This window comes from Zerene cesonia, chromosome 9 (genome assembly GCF_012273895.1).
Source record: "Zerene cesonia ecotype Mississippi chromosome 9, Zerene_cesonia_1.1, whole genome shotgun sequence".
Lineage (NCBI taxonomy): Eukaryota > Metazoa > Arthropoda > Insecta > Lepidoptera > Pieridae > Zerene > Zerene cesonia.
This window is the reverse complement of record NC_052110.1, coordinates 4,371,038-4,390,802: the sequence shown is the minus strand read 5'-3', so window position 1 is coordinate 4,390,802 and position 19,765 is coordinate 4,371,038. Positions and strand designations below refer to the sequence as shown.

The 19,765-nt window shown below is 31.1% G+C and overlaps 2 protein-coding genes across 4 annotated transcripts in view; both read right to left on the bottom strand.

The window, feature by feature from the left end:
* Positions 1-3,272, bottom strand: part of LOC119828901 (mediator of RNA polymerase II transcription subunit 15-like) — a 35,590-nt gene extending 32,318 nt beyond the window's left edge. For both annotated transcript variants that reach the window (XM_038351208.1, XM_038351210.1), the window contains exon 1: positions 3,104-3,272. In XM_038351208.1, the coding sequence (XP_038207136.1) occupies positions 3,104-3,131 (28 nt within the window). In that variant the 5' untranslated portion in view covers positions 3,132-3,272. The remainder of the gene's footprint in view (positions 1-3,103) is intronic.
* A 7,311-nt stretch (positions 3,273-10,583) lies between these two features.
* Positions 10,584-19,502, bottom strand: LOC119828947. 2 transcript variants are annotated; one of them, XM_038351276.1, is made up of 3 exons: positions 18,689-19,502; positions 15,165-15,360; positions 10,584-12,389 (listed from the first exon to the last, which is right to left on the bottom strand). In XM_038351276.1, the coding sequence occupies exons 1-3, from the start codon at positions 18,870-18,872 to the stop codon at positions 12,254-12,256; spliced, it is 516 nt and encodes a 171-aa protein (XP_038207204.1). In that variant the 5' UTR covers positions 18,873-19,502; the 3' UTR covers positions 10,584-12,253. The 2 variants fall into 2 exon arrangements, with proteins under 2 accessions (XP_038207204.1, XP_038207205.1); XM_038351277.1 differs by lacking the exon at positions 18,689-19,502 and adding an exon at positions 17,371-17,755.
* Between the last annotated feature and the right edge of the window lie 263 nt (positions 19,503-19,765).

The window sequence follows — 19,765 nt, the reverse complement described above, 5'->3', positions numbered from 1 at the left end:
AAATTAAAGTGCCCATTTTTCTATTTCAATGTAAATAGTGAAATAGCGATTTAGAGGATTTTTTTTTGTCCAAATTACACCTTTTCTATTTTTGAGTGTTAATTTTCTATGTTATATATTATTGCAATTTATTTATAAAATTTATTAAGATAGGAAATACATACGTATACATTGTAATGAAATATAAATATTGTTATACGTAGAACACTTTAACCATGTTTAACTCAAGAGTGATTAAGAAAATAATAAAAAATTGTACGCTGAACTGATACACAGTTTTTAGGCAACTCTCTAAAACATCAATATTAGTTCAGCAGTTTATTCGAGATAGAATAACAAACGAATTTTATTCACGCTTATAACACGTAGGTCACGTCACGTCACGTCTCGTCTTAAACTTAGTTGTTTCTCTATGGTGGAAGTAATACAAATATTTACGTCAATATTATTAAAGAAAACTCATGAAACCCTTATAACTTGCTGTATGTGGTAGTCGAGCACGCTTCGGCACGAATTGGGCCAGCTCGCACCGGGGAAGTACCACACCCCCACAGAAGACCGACGTGAAATAGCATTCTGCTGTATTTCGTTCGGTGAGTGGGGGAGCCGGAGGCCCATATCCTTTTCCTTCCCCTTCCCAGTCCTTTCCTTTATTCCTCTCGCCAATCCTTTCTTAATCTCTTCCCAATTTAAAGTCAGCAATCCATTTGTAGGGGCGTAAGATCTGTAATCGCCTCGATCTGTAAACTTTTCGCCTCTACAAATGTTCATGGGCGGTGGTAGCGCTTACTATCAGGCGTCCCACCAGCTCCATTGCCGACTGTGACATAAAAAAAAAAGACTTTGTTATTTCATAAATGCAAAAGAATTTAAACGATAGGGTTATTCAAGCATAATTTAATTAAGCTATTGTTTGAGCAGACAATAGACAAAAATGCCATTTTAAGAAATAAATTTCTTTATGTCATAAAACCTACTCAGAGTATACCTCCTTGAGAAGTTTAATCGCAATCATTGTGTCATTATGATTAAAATGAATGCATAAAAGAGAATTTATATATATAAATTATTAACAATCATCTATTTTATATAATAATACTAGCTGCACGCCCATGAATTTATGGTACATAATTATCATCGTACTGGTACATAAAAGGTAGATATATGACGTTGCGGACTTTTATTTAGATCTACTAAAGACAACAATCCTGCCGTTCATCATCTTTATGTAACTCCATTGGTTTAGGCAGCGCACACCAAGATAGGTCTCAAATAGAAGATTTTTTCCGACTTAATTGACACGTATCGTTACATGATGACCAAAATTACATAAAGTCATTATAAATTGTCGCCTATGTGCTATTCTGATGAATAACCTTTATTACTGTAAGTTTTATCCAAATCCGTAGAGTAGTTTTTTCGTGGAAGGGTAACAAACATACATACACATACACATACATCCATCCTCACAAACTTTCGCATTTATAATATTCGAAGGATGCCCTTACTTTAAATAAAAATTATAATACCTAAGCCTGTAAAATTTTATATCTATCCTAATTTTTTCCAGAACTAAGTAAGATTAACTTACATTTCGTTTGTTAAACTTTAAACCTCCAAATTACATAGTTACTAAAACAACAACAAAGTCTTATTAGTCTCCAATAGCTATTTTATAAATTAAATTAATAATATTAAACGTTTATAAAACTCTAATGTTCATTTAAAACATAAGTTATAATTAGAAGATGCTCTCATTAATTTATATTTTAATATACTATTAGGCTTAATGAAATCAAACAATTGAGAATGTGTCTTACGTCATTACAACGATATCCCGACACGCTCCCGCTGAAAATGTTAAACTTTCGTCCGCGCACGTGTATCACGCAAAAACTGCATAATTAATTAACAGTCTACTCGTTTTCACTGTTACACGTAAATATATCCGTGAATAGCTGGGAAAATGTTTCATCTAATTGAGATTTTATTGTGTCGTCAGTCATTTTCAGGTTTTAGTGTAACTACAATGAAGTTTGAATTTCGGATTCCGGGGCGAATTTATGGTAGCTTAAATAGTCTGTAACGTAGTATGGTTATTTGTACTTATTATTCTGTGGTATGGTACTCTGTCATTTTGTCTACACTGAAATTACTATTGTTTTATGACTACCCCCCTGATAAAAAGAAAAATGGATACGTTATAACAACGGCTCGTATAGACTAAATTGCAGAAATGTTTTAATGGAAAACCAATTATTTGCGTATGTTTATAGGAAAATATATTTTTATGTTGTTCTATTGTTTAGCTGTCGTTACCGAAATTTGTATATAATATATACCTACACTTTAAAAGAAGTATTAGTCGAATCTCATTATTATAACAGTTTCTCAATGTTTTAAATATTAATGTAAATTTTTAATAAAATTTTACTGTGTATGTAATCTGAAGCTATTATGAATAATAATGAGATTAGGAATGTTACCTAGTGGTTATGAAATAATTAAACTAAGAGCTGATATCGGGCTTATAGATCGGGGAAATTCGAATGAAATATAACATTAAATTTTATATCACTACGCAATCAGTTTTTAATTTATTCATATTATTAAGTACTGCATACAAAGTTGCTTATAAAGAAAACTATTTATACACATTGACAAATTTGATTTATGCAAATAAGTAGTTAACCAATTGAATAATTTATAGGATAGATTATTTCAATATTTTGAAATTAAGTGCGGTGAGATTATGGCTATATTCATGGTTTGGAATTAAGATAGCTCTCAACTTTCCCGCGTATTTTCCAATGATTGAGCACGCGCTCATCTATTTGATTGATGTTATCTTCCTAATTAAATGAATTAAAAAAGGAAAGTAATTTTGCTATAATAATAGTCGAGTTTTCCTTTCTTCTTCATAATAAATTAACATTTTCGTTGCTTCCAGATACGGTTTTATTATATAATCAACCCATTAGCTAGTTAGAAGAATTTCATTCAATCAATTAGAATCAATAATCTATAAAATAAATAAGTTATCCTTAAAATAAGAGTATTATACAATTTTAGTACTCAGGCAAAAATACGTCAATAAACTTACCTAGAATCAGTAAAATCTTGAGTTCCATTTTGTGATGGCAACACTGGCACAGGATAAAAAAAATAGAAAGGGATTAGGTTGATTCAAAATTCGAATGTTTTTGCGGCGGCGTACGTCGCGCGTTACCGCCAAGCCGCGTGTGTTTGTATGCGCTTGTCTTGCAATGAGATGACCACCTCAGGCGCATTCACTTTCTACGTAGTGGGGCTGTCCTAGGAAGACCGGGAATGGTTTGTTGACTCAACAGCATAATCACATTGCTTACCTTGCACAATATACAGACAATGCAGCATATTTTATTTCTTGTTTCTATAACACGATTGACCTTATTATCGCAGGGTAATAATCATATATTTGTTAGCGTAACGCTGCCGCTGAAAGCGATGTCTGGGAGTTTGAGAGGAGAGATTAATGATCGTCATTATAAATAAGAATAATTGCGTTAGATATGAAGGTAGCCGTACAATTAATTAATAAGTATAATATAGAAATGGAGGTTTATGCTTAGTAACTTTGATTTATGCATTCTATTTAATTTCACAACTATTTATTACTAGTTTAGTTACTAGCCTATAAATAACAAAATCTACCTAGGCAGAGCTGGGGCAAGCAGCTAGTTTATGATTAACCACAGATACAATATAACAGTATTCTTATTGTATGTCAACCGTCATGTGTCTTTTTATGTTCAATATTAATTTAATGCATTTCATTTGAATGCCGATGTATAAATACTATTATATAAGTAAAATCCATAATCTTTGTTACAAAATAATGATTTTTGCAAAAAACTAAATCGTCTTCAAATTGTCAGAACTAGACCTAAATTAAAAATCGACCAAGCGGCAGACATCAGCTTTAAAAAACGAGAATCGTCAAAATCGATTTGCCTCATAGAAAGTTCTGAGGTAACTTCGCGAAAAGAAAATGCAGTCAAACGTCCTCCTTTTGTCGAAGTAGGTTGAAAATAAGCTACACTAATTCCAATTGCCAGTCTAATGCTTATTATAAACAACGAACCAGTGAATGCAATGTTATACATTTAATGTAGATAAATTTTTATTTTTCCCATATTTTTCCTAATATACCTGAGACTAACAACAAAATAACCTATCAGCAAATAAAATTAATTAGTCTTACATTTCAGCAATTTCGCACAAAGACGATAATTATTAGGAATTATTGGTTATTAGAAAGCACAGGTCTCATTTCGTATTAATAGTAAGATAAGAACACCTAATTCCAGACAATAATTGTATCGTGAAGGTCGAAGTTAATCCTGATACAATATAACCTATATCATCATTGTATAAATCTAGTTATCTTTACCCGCTTCATTGGTTGGATTCGCTCAACCTTGAAATAGGAAAGGTGTTTATGTTTTATTTGTCATTTACATGCTACAGTGCAAATGAGAATAATAGCAGTACGAATAAAAACCCGTATGTAAAATTTGTGTATTAGTTTTCGGTTTCATAAACAATGTTTGAACTCTGTTAATTTATTTTTCAATATAATATAATTCACTGCATAGTGATAAGGCCGCCGATTGTACTATATCCTATAAATAGTTAAATAAATAACAGTTTCTATCTCGTTACGTATTTGCGTTAAAGTCTAAAGAATTGTTCACGTCTACTTAAGTCTCAAATTATGTTGTAACTTCATTTGAATACGGGTCACATTCCAGAAATTGTCCAAATAACATTTCGTAAAGCTCCACGTTGAAAATAAAGAACGAATGTTCTAGACAATTGTAGTACGAATATAACATAAGCACAATCGAACCTAGTTAGAGGTTGGTATCATTAGAGAATGATGGAGACACACATATGGGGATTGCAATACCACGCAATAATAGGCCATTACTTTGATATATGAGACTACGCGTATTATAACGTGCGAGATAATATACAAATCGTAGAGGTCTATTTATCTGATCATTATTTATTTAATTAAAAGTCTAGTAATGTGGGAATGGAGTACGCCTCGGACGAATTGGGTCAGCTTACACCCTGGTACCACACCCCCACAGAAGATCGGCGTGAAAACTAGCATGCGAATGCTTGTGTTTCGTTCAGTGAGTAGGCGATGCAGAGGCCCGTATCCTTTTCGTGCCCTTCCCAGCCTTTATTGCCCTGATAATTTTTTCCTTAAAACCGGAGTGCGCATTTGCAAAGGCCCTACCTCTACATAATATCTGATATCTGTTGCTCGCTACATAAATAATAAAAAAAAAATCGGAAACATGTTACGAACATCCCTCTTGTCATACTTTTGTTTTAATTAAAACAGAATTTCTCTCGCTATATTTAATACTAGCAAACCCGGCGAACTCCGTTTCGCCACCAGATGGCTGTATGTGAAAAATGATTTTAACGCTTTTCTGTTGAAACTTTTCCTGAATTTTCTTGGCTATAAACCTCACGGAGCCCGAGACCTTTCCAACGAATGCAAAACTGTGGAAATCGGTTCGTGGGTTCTGGAGTTATAGCGTCAGGAAGGAAAACCGGACTTATTTTTATACAGTAGATTTAGCGTGTTAACACGTATTGAAACTTTTGCTTATTTTTAGTAGTAAAAATTCGTGGAAATTTGTGCAGCTGTTTGAATTTCGACATGTGTTTAATATGCTTTCAATATTCTCGTATAAGAGATAGGATAGGATATAAATTGACCTAGTTATTGTTATTGCATTAAAAGCATTTTTTCTGTGCCTTATTATTATCTTAATGTCAAAGCTATCCAAAATCGCTAATATATTAAGAAACTGCATAAGGTTAAAGTTGAAACGATAATAGTCTATTTAGATGCATATTAGACCTGAATATAAGAATCATTTCAAAGATCTATAAGTTTGTCTTGCCTTTGCGTATTCTGTTTAAAAAATAGTTTATATTACGCAAAGCATTTACACATACGAATAATTGGTTTCATTCTTATGTAAATATAGATAGAATGATAGATTACGTTTAAGGTTTATTAAAAGAGAACATTAAATACTCGACAATTACAAAATAAAACAATTAAACAAAGAAAAATTAACACACAGAGGAAAAAGCAGGACGGAGACAAATGTGCACTGTGTTCTTAAAAAGGGTCTTGGCTCAGCATTAATGTCAAAGTCAATGGGACCGTGACGCTGATATTCTGCCAACACCACAAATAAATAACAACATAGTACAGTATTGCATGTAACAATTAATTCAAGCTCCATTTACAAATACAAATAATAATATATATAATTCGATGTCCTATGCGTTGATAAAATGTCACCAATTACTATTACTGCAAATTGCCGAGTACAGAACCCTCTATAACACACGTACGTTATACCCCCGTTACTTCGTTCCCTTTTCCTCAATTTCTTTCGAACATCCCTTCCTCAATTAATACTGCAGGAAAGTGTTAAGATAGTATCAAGAGAAAGGCTATGTAATTTCTTCCACACATATCAAAGAGAATGAGTTAAATGAGGGATAATATATTCAGGGCACTACATGTTGATAATCTTGGATCTAGAAGCATATTTTTATTTCTTAAGATATAAGGTAGTAAACCTTACCTCATAACAATTTAGTTCGAAACTGCAAAGTGAACATGGTATATCGTAATTTATTGTAATAATCGGCATCATAATTTGTATCCAGAAACACGAGCGTTGCCGACTTTTAACACGCTCTTTTGATGAATCCCTAAATTAAAAGTTCAAAAGTTCCAAATGTCCATAGTCCTAGTATATCCTATGGTCCACAGGAAAAACTCCTTCGCCGACATTGAAAATGATAAGGGTGGTGATTTATTAATTTTCTTAGTAAAAACTTACTAGCTAGATACAAACTCATGTATAAACGTACATATATTAAAAACCTAACAAAAAGATCAACACTCATTATTTTCCATTAGGTTACTGAACCCACGTCCCTATTGTAATAGTAGGAATATTATAATTTCTGCACCTACGGGAACTGTCTGTATTAAACAAATATCAAACCATATCTAGCAAAAACTGTTTTGTATCAGTTTGGCATTACACTTTTTCATGCAAGTCATTACATGTCATTACATTTCTAATACCTATTCAGTTTTTATTCATTCAAATATATGTCATTAACTACTGAAAATAATAAGCTATTACTAAAAAAATCCATTGTATATCATTTGCCACATATATATAGAGTAGTAACTAGGTCTATGTCTGTATAAGCTGGTTAAACCTTCAAAGAGTGAATGAAATTCTCACGTTCCTATTAATTCTGCTTTATTTAGCGAGTGGGCGTCCAAATAATACAAGTACATTCGAGTACGTTACACTTATATCATTATCTGGGTATCTAATGAGAAATTGATTGATGGTCATCAAACGGACTTATACAAACATTATGTATCGATTGCAAAAACATTTCCTTTACAAGGTTGCAAAACACAAGCCCTTACATAACGATTATACAAACGATTTTATGATCAAACCGATAATTTCTCTGTTAGAACTCATTTTCATTTTAAACTATAAAAAGTAAATTTTCTCAGCTCATTATTACTCCGAACTTTTTATTAATTATTTTAATTATTTTTTTTAATAGGAAGTTAATAACGACCGATATCGAGTAAGTAAGTATGGAATATTTTAGATCCTATTTTAATTGAAAATAGACGTATTCATTTTCAGTCAAAATTTTAATTGTGTAACTTGAATAATTCTGTGCTCTTGCATATTTAAGTATGTGATGTTCTCTTTGATGGTGTGACTCTATATAGATAGATGGATGTATCAAAACTCGGAAGACGTTGGTTATGACTAGGAAAATCATCAGGAATTTTAAATATTAGTAAATACGGAAAATAATTCCATAAAGGCCCGAAACGAATGCGATTTTTAATTCCAAAGGCAAACACCATTAGGCGCCGCAAACATATTCATTTTTATTTTAAATAATTTGTTTAAAAAGATAGTAAAGAAAGGAATGCAACTATTATATTATTATATTAATTGAGGAAGTTTGTACAGCGGTGGTTTAAACGTGGTAAAACTGCCAATTACCGCCATCAGGCACCGCGAGTGACTTCCTTCCATTTGCAAGAGAATTCAGTTAGTGTGGCATGGCATTACCGGATATTATGTGGCTGTGATTGCTTTGTAGATTATGTGGACACTTAAACATTGCACCTGCTGGCGTTGTGGAATTTTATCACCGAAATTCTAATGTGACTCTAGACTATTTCAATACTTTTGAAAGGAAAGGAACCAATTTAAATCGAACTTTTGTAGTATAAATGACAGTGATGTTTTCTTATTTTAATTAATGTATTCATTGATACACTAATAGTTAAAAAATTCATTCTTTTATGGAGACATAGTTTTCATTATTTGTGTTCATAGTTGGGTCTTAGGTACTATCAGTTTTATGCGCAATACGGACAAAAGGAGCTCTTTCATGTGACAGACATTCCAAACAGTAATTAGTTTGGGACCTTCAAGAAAATAGGGTACACTATTTGTAAAAACTGGGTACGTAGCCAGTCCGTGTAGTGGATGCAAATAGCCAACAATTATATTTAGGGTCCTTCCTAACTGTTCCCGTATAAAAGATGAAATAAATTAAAATCTTTGTTACTGTTATTAAAAGTCATGTGTCTATCCCACGCGTTAAATTCGGAGTAAATCCCCTTCTCCCCCACTCCACTTTTTATCTATGGTGTTACATATATGAACCTTCCTCTTGAATTACAATATCTATTACAAAAAACTCCATAATACTTCGGAAAGCGACTTTGTTTCATGGACTATGTACTGATATATTGAGTTAAATGAAATAGATATAAATTATAATGCTATGGGTAGGATAAAAATTTGCGTTATGTATTATACCATTTATGTTACATGAATGATTTCACAATTGTAATTATTTTTATATTATTTATGTCAATAACAAAACTCAACTGTAGGATGGACACGAATATTGTGCGACCCATTTTTAAGAATTTCAGCATGTTGTTATGAAGGTTAGGAAAACTTAATTATCAATTGTATAATTTAATTCTCTATGTCTAGTGAAATTGAATCGCCTTGCAAAAAATCTTCTATGATTCAATAAATTTATCAAATACTTCTCAGTAATACCTTCTTTTTAAATGTACTTCTGCTGTTCTTTTCAATTATTATTCTAGATTAGAGATTATCTATACTGATTTTATTTCTTGCATATTATGTTGGACTCGTTTAATTTTAACGCCATCTAGCCTTTACTTCATATTCTTAGGAACTAGAGTGAAATGTGAAAAGCAAAATAAAGTTACAACGACGTTACAGGTGAATGTACTACCACACGAAAGTAAAACTCTACGTAGCCTCCAAAAACGCATAATAGAGGGCGCTATTTATAATTTGTGTATGCATGTTTTTATTAGAATAAAAGTGTAAATTCATGAACAAATAGAAGATGGTAATCCATGAAATGTTCATTATTATAATTTTACACTAGCTGCTGCCCGAAGTTTTGCCCTCGTGGTCAAATTAAATATCGTAAAACAACGTTCATCCCCTATTTATCCATTTGTGCGCAAATTTATCAAAATCCGTCCTTAGCAAATGTTCACATGATAGCGGCTATCTGCATGCCAAATTTCAGCCTGATCAGTGCAGTATTTTAGGCTGTGCGATGATAGATCAGTCAGTCGATCATCTTTACGTTTTATATATTAAGATGGGGATTAAGATTTACGAGATGAATATATTATTTGTCCCTTATTTGTCTTTGTACCAAATATCCAAATCAGTTCAATAGTTTAGCCTTGAAGAAGAGACAGACAGACAGTTAATTTTGCATTTGTTATAGTAGTAGGGATACTTATTATATCTACACTAATATTATGAAGTTGAAGAGTTTGTTTGTTTGAACGCACTAATGTCAGGAACTACTGGTCTGAATTGAAAAATTATTTCAATTTAAGATAGCCCATTTATTGAGGAAGGCAATAGGCTATATATGTACCACGGACGGAGCCGGGGCGGACGCTGCGCTAGTTGTTAATAAACGGCCTCAATATCCTAGCTGATAATGTCGTATAATGAAGCCATTAGGATTTGAATGACGTCATAAAATTGCTTTTTGAAAGAAACCTTTTTGTTGTGATTATCGCTCATAACTCTTTTATTATAAGTATCGATGTCCTAAATTACGATACTGTAATATTATCAGTAGATACTTATGTTTTTAATTTTGTTTTCATCAAAAGAATATAAAATTTAATGCTTACATAGTTTTCACTTTGTAATTTTTTTAAAAGCCAAAAGCTTATGAAATGCTATGAAAGCCTGAGAAATCGATTTAAAAGGTGCAAATTGAAATAAGAAGATTTTCTACTGTACCACTAATTATTCGTAGCTTTTCGTTTCAAAAAATCTCTAGTTTATGCCTCTTTTTTATGTTACACAATTTTTTTACTTATTTTTTCTAACGATTCAGTTAAAAAAACACAATTGAAAATAATCCAGTTTATTAGTAAACATTTCACCAAGGGTTGAATTTTATAAATCCCGCAGCCATAATAACAAAATAAGATCCAATATTACTGCATAAACTGGCAACTAAGAGGAAGAATTCACGAGATTTTACAGTACACTTATCTAATAATAATTCCTGTATCGGTTATTATAAAATAACTAAACAGCTTATAATAACAAATATCATATCGCAAAGTAGGTAACTTATGATGCGCGCGATTAATATAAAAACTTATATAAAAACGTGTATATTATGCTACGTTATGTGTCAAATATATTAATAATAAACAATGTTTTTATTTTACAGTTATAATATTATTATTTTATGTAATGATTATAAAACAACAAAGATTAATTTCTCTATATATATTAAGTGAACACATTTTCTATCTAATTGGGTATCTCTGAAATTTATAAAATAATTATTTAGTAAACAATAAAAATAATTTACAAGTTAACAATTTCTTTACTATCTTAAGGTAAACATATCAACTGCCGGTTTCACAACTTCTAAGAATAACAGTTAAAAACACAAATAATGTATTAAAAAATACACCGAAAAAATATAAAGAAGAGCAAGTTGTGAAACTGGTCGTATACATTTTAAATTTATCTTGATTAATGATATATAACAATTGTGCTTATTTACAACCGTTTAACTTAATCATACATCACATTTATTGACGTGGTAACTTTTTATTGCCTAATTCTAAATACATAAAAACTACTTTTCTACTTATATATACATACTTCTACAATAACGTACAATATACATAACCAAATAATTTTAAAAGCACCAAATACAAAACACAAAATCCACAAACAACCTATTTATTTATTTCTTTTCACCTACATAGTTTTAATAGTTAAAAATTTCTTAGCCTCTCTATTATAATTAAAAACCATACCATACCATACCTAAGGGTTAAATAGACGCGAGATCCGTCAGTACGAGCCATTTTAATATTTTCGGAATAAAACCTCACCGGCTAGGAAAGATACGATCATCAAAACTATTAAAAATATAACAGTTTTAACGCAGCGATGTTTTAAAAATTAATTTCATATTAACATATTTACAATAAGTTTTTTCATTCGACAGTTAATATTTTAATTTGGATAGTATAGTAAAGAAATAGGTTAAATTGTACTTGATCGGCTTTGAATAGGCTACTTATTTCATGTCCCATACAAAACTTTTATACATGTAAACTTTTTGAAGATTTATGAATAATATTTTCTTTTTAAACTACCACCTTATTAATCACACACCCTTAAAAAAATCCTTTATGAAATCACTAATAAACACTCAAACGTACAAAATAAAACAGTTTAAAGTGTTCGTAATATGTTTGTAAAGGTAAATAGAAAATTAAAAAAAAACACTTATGGGGCGGGATTCAAATCTATGTCTTATCATAACGGGACGTGGCCTTACCACTCGGTTACCTACGATCCCTAAAGTGAAATCCCCAAGATAGTATTAATAATTATAATAAATCTTTATTTAATAGGTCTTACATTATTGGTAACAGGTTGTGGTTCAGGTCATAGTTCTTCTAATCATTACATTTCTCTTATAATTAAAAACGTTGTACACATTGAATGCTATTAAAATATGAAAAAAGACATTTAAAAGTTTTGTATTATCTCAACAAGGAATCGTCGCAGCCCCTGCGTTTGCCCAGCTGGTGACACAGCTGTGGAGAGCCCACTATGTCACCAAGAAATACGCTAAGAAGATACAACTCCTTCGCTTGATCTGGTGAACGTTTGTATTGGCTGGAAGAAAACAAATGCATATATTATTAACTAATACGCATTTATTACTAACATATGTTATAAACTAATTAATTTACCAGTAGTATACGGTACTGTTTCTTTTAAGGTTTTAGTTTAACTTTGGCTGGAGACAAAGAAAGTGTACTCTTATACATACATACAAAAGTACTGTTTATTGGAAGAATATACAAATTCAAGCTTTTTCATACGATTGTTAACAATAGCCTAAAAGGATTGTATTCGATTAGATCGTCCGTTGAGAAGTCTTAGTGAGTTTTCTTCAAATTGTAGTTTATAATTAAATAAAAAGCATACTAATGAATACTTATATACGATTTTAAAACTTTTTATGTTAAATATACAGCCCTTATTTTTTATTTTTGTATCTTCTAAAGATAACTCTCGAAATTCGGAACGAAAAAATATCATGACCTTCGGTATCATTTTAATTTTAAAATAAGTTATGTGTGCAGACTGCAGTAATAAAAATATAAACTTTATTTCTATCATTTCGTATATTCTGATAATGAAATTCGATTGCAGCAGCGATTGAGAAATTGTAGCAAGTCATGAATACATTTGCTTTCCACACTTAACCTTCACACACGAGATATTAAATTACATATTGTGTTAAAAAATATAGCCTATACTATATAGCCTTTTGAATTGGAGAAATCAATTTAAACATATATAAAACTGAATTTTAATCCTCGAGTATAAAATATAATGATGGTCTCTACAGTATCAAATATTTTAAACAATTTGTTGAGTAATTTAGGCGTGAAGAAGAGATAAACAGACAAACTAATTAATGATACTTTTGCATTAATAATACTAGTAGGGATTATGTTTTGTTTTACCAGAATAGCCTTTGTTTATTGTGATGTTTATCAAAGTTAGATTAGATGAGAGAAAGTTGCCGCAGTTGTTGCATAATATTTTATTTATATTTTATATAATATTTTATTATCTCTATCAACTGAGAGCAGTCATGAGTACCTATATCGGTAGTAAATTTTATATTTTGTTCAATTGACATACGAAGAAAATTATAAAAAATATTGCAATTATTAAACATAACATTAGGTATATAACCATGCTTTTTAAAAATTCTGCCCATCACATCAGGTCAGAATATTGTATTATAGACTAATGAAAACTAAATAAGATACGTATTTAGAATATAATCCTTAGGAGGAGGATTCGAAATATAACACGACATCTCACGAAAATTCTAACAAACAAAAGATATTTTTAAATTTAATCAAACAAAGGCATTTTGGCAGCTTTGACGTCCTTTGATAAGCAATAGGATACTATATAACAAAAACTACGTGACGCTCCACTCTCATACTGAGACTCGACAGTCCGGTTGCGTACGAGTTACATCAACGGCCCACTTAGCGGAATCGCCGCTGCATTCTTACAATCACTGGCCTGCTTTTCGCGTGGCCTTGAATGTTTTGTAACCGTAGAAACCCATGCCTTCGCCTGGCCTGTCGTGTCAAGGACGAGCATTGTTTTCGGTGAACTTTTGAATTATCATTTATAAATATTTAAGGGCCACAGATTTAGCTATGCGATGCTTACAAACGTATTTTCTAAATTTTATGAATTAATTTTACATAATGTTATTTAGAAATGGCTGTTAAAGATATTTTCAAGTTGTATTTGTTGGTAGGTAATTGTGTAAAAGGTCGTGGTAATTCATTGTGTAAGACATTTTTACGTCCACGTAAAAGCAAAATAACTCCGAGAGGTAGTGCTTTGAAAATGAAAGAGGAAACGAAGTGATTAGGACAACTTTGTTTTAGAGTGGTTAATAAATATATATTTTTTTTCTATTAATCACTTATAACGTCAACAAATATTATTTAATATATTAAATAAATATAAACAATTAAATACATCTTTATGAAAGAGACATATTTTACTTCCAGATTTGTTGTTTAAATTATTTTACACAATATACTTTAAAGTAAACTTTTCTTTCAAAACGCTATACATATAACTAAAACAAATATGGTCATCCGTTACTTGCAGCCCAATTCATCCTAAATCCATTTAGCTTGGCACACTGCCTGAAACGTTAGACAGTAAAGTGGCCCAATATAGACAAAGTTATAAAATCTAAACTTCACTGCAAACTGTAAGCTGGCTAAATTGTTTCGTATAGGCTTATTGACTGAGATATTACAACGCGAGTAAACTCTAATTTACAATGTATACCAGTTAACGGGCATAGTAGCCTACTAAGATTTCATTTATAATGAAAAGTGATAGGAATAACTCGACTTATAAGGAAGTAACAACCAGTCAACGAAGAATCAATGACTCGTTCTCTATTATGTATAATGTATGTGCTTGCTCCGGGAAGGAAATTTTAGATACAGGTAATACAATTCGGATTCTTCTGAGGATTTATTGATTCTAACAAAATATCCCTGCTTGAACATTGTTGTAAAATTTCTGTTTTAAAAATGTTTTTTTTTTACTTGATGTCTCGTTTGATCAAAGATATTTAAAGATTTTGTTTATATATTTTGCTTCGTAAGAATATGCGTTACAGCAAATAACCGGTATTTATTCGTATTAAATTTTATTATAAGTTGTTCATGTAACAGAAATTACATATATATTGTTTATATAAAAACGAAACACTCACTCGTTTGTACTGGCATTCAAACATTTAGACCTCCATACTGTTTGTAGATTTACATTTAAAAACTTTAAACATATCGTAAGCACAAATGCAAATTATTGAAAAAGGCATACCTAAATACATCAGGCCAGTCCATTTGCGGTTTAGGCTGTGCCCTAGCCCTCTTAGCGTAGTGTGCACACACACGCTCGAACACACAGGCCCGTGTGCCGAATTCACCGACTATGTATTTTTCCACTTCCTGAACGTCAAATGTTTCTGGATCGCTTGCGAATGTCAGCTCGCGACGCTTTCTGGAGCGGTATGTGGCTGAAAATAAAATTATTAATTAAATCTATGTGATGGTTTAAATGTAATATGTCAATATATAGTTTATCTTATTCGGGATTTGTACAGTTATTAGAATGGGACGGCCGAAATTAATCAATGTTTTACAACCCAACAATGAATAACTAATAAAAGTTACACGCGTAAATTATAATAGGGAAAATGGAGGGGAATTTTTTTTTTCTTATTTAATGTTCGGTTTTTATACCATTCAAATGTTATGTATATGAAAATTTGGTTATAAAAAAAGTTATTGATAAGCTAGGCATTGGCGCGGTTCGGCGAAAAGTAATACTTATCTATTCTTTAAAAATTTCTCAATATCACAGTTTTGCTTAAATTTGTGATTATGTAAACTTAATATGATTTTCAGGTTCTAACTACATTATAAACACATTGTTCCCAAGCCCCTATCTATCCTAATATCGCATACATTTACTTAAATCGATAAGCTATCCATTTCCGTCTATCCAACACTGTCAAAGCTTTTGTTTTAAAATTTCGGATGATGCATCGCTTCCAAATTACCTTTGCGTTTCTATGCGAAAAATTTATTAGAAAATATAAAATGCAATTACATGTTGTCCTTTGATATAGATATATTAATACAGTCAATATTAGATAAAATTTAAAAGCTAGGTACATTCATACGACTCCTTTAAGTGGAGAGCTGAACACATTTCAAATAAATGGGTATCATATAGGATTTTTCTAAAATCGTTTGGCAATAAATATCTTTCTTTTATTATATTTATGCAACATAATACTACAAATAATTCATCAAATTTTCGACACGTAAAACCAATTATGAACAAATGACACATTTTAAATTTTAATTCCATGTACGAGACGGCGTAATAAACCAACAATAAAGAGTCAAAACAAAATGTCATCGATATACGGAAATACATATTTAATAGTCTAGCTGCATCGTATATTTGGGTCTGTTTAAATAAATAAAACATGCAGCGGCACGATTATCCCTATCGTACAAATACAGAATATTGTTTATAGTTTAATTGAATGGCGAAAATAATGTTTTGTGGTTTGTTTTTTCCCCTGTTTTTTCTTAAACACAATGTAGAATTTCTGAAAAAATTCTTGTAACTTCAATAATTTATCTAAATAATGTACCAATGTTAAGAAAAATATTGGTTCGAATAGCCCTCTCCCGTGTACTTTGACGTTGTACATTAGCCACACAAGTTTTGTTCATTTTATATAGTGCTCAGTGTTATAAACGATGCCTGTTTCTTACTATCTCCCTTTTGAATAAGGGACTGCTATGCGTCACGTCTGTACTACCAGATTGATTATACTTACGAGCAAGGAGATGTAAAACTATGTTTTTCACTAGACTAGCATATACATACATATCTTAACCTTACTGAATATGGAATCTATGACCTCGTGGTTGTGTAGCTCGAGGAATTACCACAGTATCTAAGGTTCTATCAAAGTAATAAAGTATTTCGCATTTGTAATATTAATTTTACGTAAAAAAGTACAAAAAAGTACGAAGGTAAGTTGGTAACTTACTAAAATATCACGAACTTTTTGATATATTAAGTAATATCTGCTGACTCGACATTATTTATTACTCATAATGACGTTCGTTTCCGTCCCTAAAGGGGCAATATATTTTTTACGAGATTCATTATGTATATTTTATGATAATAACATTATAAAACATATATTGCAATTTCGCTGAAATATAGAAAATCTACCTGATACTTAAATGCACTTATAAGAAAAGTATATTGAAATTATAAAAAAAATAATGTCTGTAATACTGGTTCTTCTTTTATTGAAATTGAAGTTTCCAAATCTGTAGTTAATATCCCTAAATCTGTAGTTAATGACCCTATCTTAGGCCTAGATGAAATGTTTTGACCAAATTAACAAGTACCTAGTTATTATAAAAAAAAACCTACCAATAATTTATAGTAAATATCAATGTATTAATTTCAGTTTATGACAAGGCATACATACCAGGACTCAATGAATAACTCAATTTCTTCAAGAAATTCGTCAATCTAACACTACCCACTATAAATGGAAATCCAACGAGCTGTACTGGTAATTCAAATGGGGCTTCTTCGGATGAAACATTACAAAAACAAATAAACAAAATTAAAAAGGAACAATATACCACACCAAACTGCATTTTTAAATTTTGTAGATTCTTTGCAAATATTTTTGCTACAAATATAAAAAACCGCGTTCTATTTTTAAAATTCGCGCGCGTTATCTCATTTCTTTTTTGTTTCTTCCAATCAAATAAAGCAGTCTACACGTGCTTAAAGCGGTACAGCTAGAACTGGTAACGATGGTAAAGCGCGGTGTGAGTGACACGAAACGTAACGGCTTCCCCGTCTCGTTGGTCAATCGGAAAGTTATGTCATTCTTGCAAGTAGGTTATTGTGTTCACTTATACTTTCATACCGAATCTTCCAGATATTTTGTTGTCTCAATTCTATGCTATCATCTTTAGATCTATATGCATGTTATTTATTGTTTTAATATTCGTATTTATCTGTAATTAGATAGGTTGTTGCCACTTTTAAAAACTTATTAAACCGTGAACGCAAAGTTAAAACGGTTTTGTTCTAAAGTTATGTTTAGTTCTACAAGTTGGTGTATTTGCATGAATATACTTTTAAGTACAACTTCTAATGCTTGTAAAAGTTTCACAAGCACATTTATAAAGAGTAATTTTTAAAAACTATCCAAACAAAATAAAATAAATGTTTATAATTTATGATAATAACGAACAAGGCTAACCGGTGTGTCCTAGATCTTATGAAGGAAACGTACTTTTGGTTTTAATATTTAAATATGGTTTTATTTCATAATTCCTTAGTTTAAAGAATGTATTTGGTAATGTATTGTGTAATATGCGTGTATTCAAATTTAAATTCGAAGGAACTCCTATAGGAGTATACTATAAGTTTTTATTTATACTAAGTATAAATAAATAGTACTGAACCAGTCAAGCGTGAGTTAAACTCACGCAATGAGTCGCGCTCTGCGTCATTAAGTTCGTGTAATCGCATCAGCTTTTTAGACGACAGCAAAAGGCATTGCTCATTACAACATATATGAGTAACTATTTAATACAGTTTATTGTTATTTAATTTAAATATAGTATATAGAATTGTACCCTTACGGCGAGGCTTTTCGCACATTGTCGCCTTTTAAACTGCTATTTAATTTCTTTTAAAATTTGAATTTTACTCAGTAGACATTTTATTCAGTAGACTTAGGTCCATAAAGTTATATTGAATGAAAAACAAAATCACAACATTACCTGGACTAAGGGCGTACGACAATTTCTTGATAAAATTCGTCACTCTCACAGCCATAATGATAAACGGGAAACCGACTAATTGCACAGGTAATTCGAACGCACTCTGTTCTGTGCCAACCAGCACACTTTGCAATATTAAAAATGTTAACACAGTCCACACGTAAAAAATTTTTACAATCTCCATTGTTCAATATAAAAGTGAACACCAACTTCGTACAAATTTTAAACGAGCGCCTTGTTTTCAAACTTCGAATTCTATTCGAGTATTAATTTTTTTTTTTTACTTGCACAGATTCGACACAATCTTCGTGATAACTTTTTCTAATACGACGATATTTGTTGCTCGTTTAATTATAACTGACCATGTCTAACACGGGTGCGAAGGCTTAGTGTCGTAATGTAATGGACATAGTAACTATTACTAAATCGCCGTGTCGATTAGGTTAGTCGTCAGGACTACTCGATTGGTCAAGGATTAAATAATCGTCTAAGTATGTGACAAACGTCATGCACCAATGCTTCATTCATAGCATTTCACGGAAACTATAATTATTTAACATTAATTAATTAATTAATTAGCTTATTGCATTTTCAATAATAAAAACTTTGAGGATATTTGGAGAAAATGTAATATACAAATCAGTATTCTTTAATTTCACGTTACCCTTAACAAACGGTAATTGTTCAAAAAAGAGTTTTCACTTTGCCTAGATGTCAAAAAAACCGCGCAAAATGCAAAGTGCGCGAACGCGCATGCGTTAATTCAAACGTCATCACCGTGACTAAAATTGCGATAGTAATAACACTAACAACCCCACTGTCTATTGTTAGCAGAGAGTACTAGAAGGAAAGTTATACAAGACCTTATCTAACCATTTGACACCACTTTACGCGGTATAAAATTATTATGTATCGCTCTAAGAATTTATGTAATTAGCATGCAAGCTCAGGTGCAGTTTTTAACCTGCACTAATATTTTAAAGAGGAAAACCTTGTTTGAACTGCATATATTAAAATATATGTAAACGATTTAAAAAACAATAAGAAGCAGAATGCTTAGTTACTATTGCTATGGCT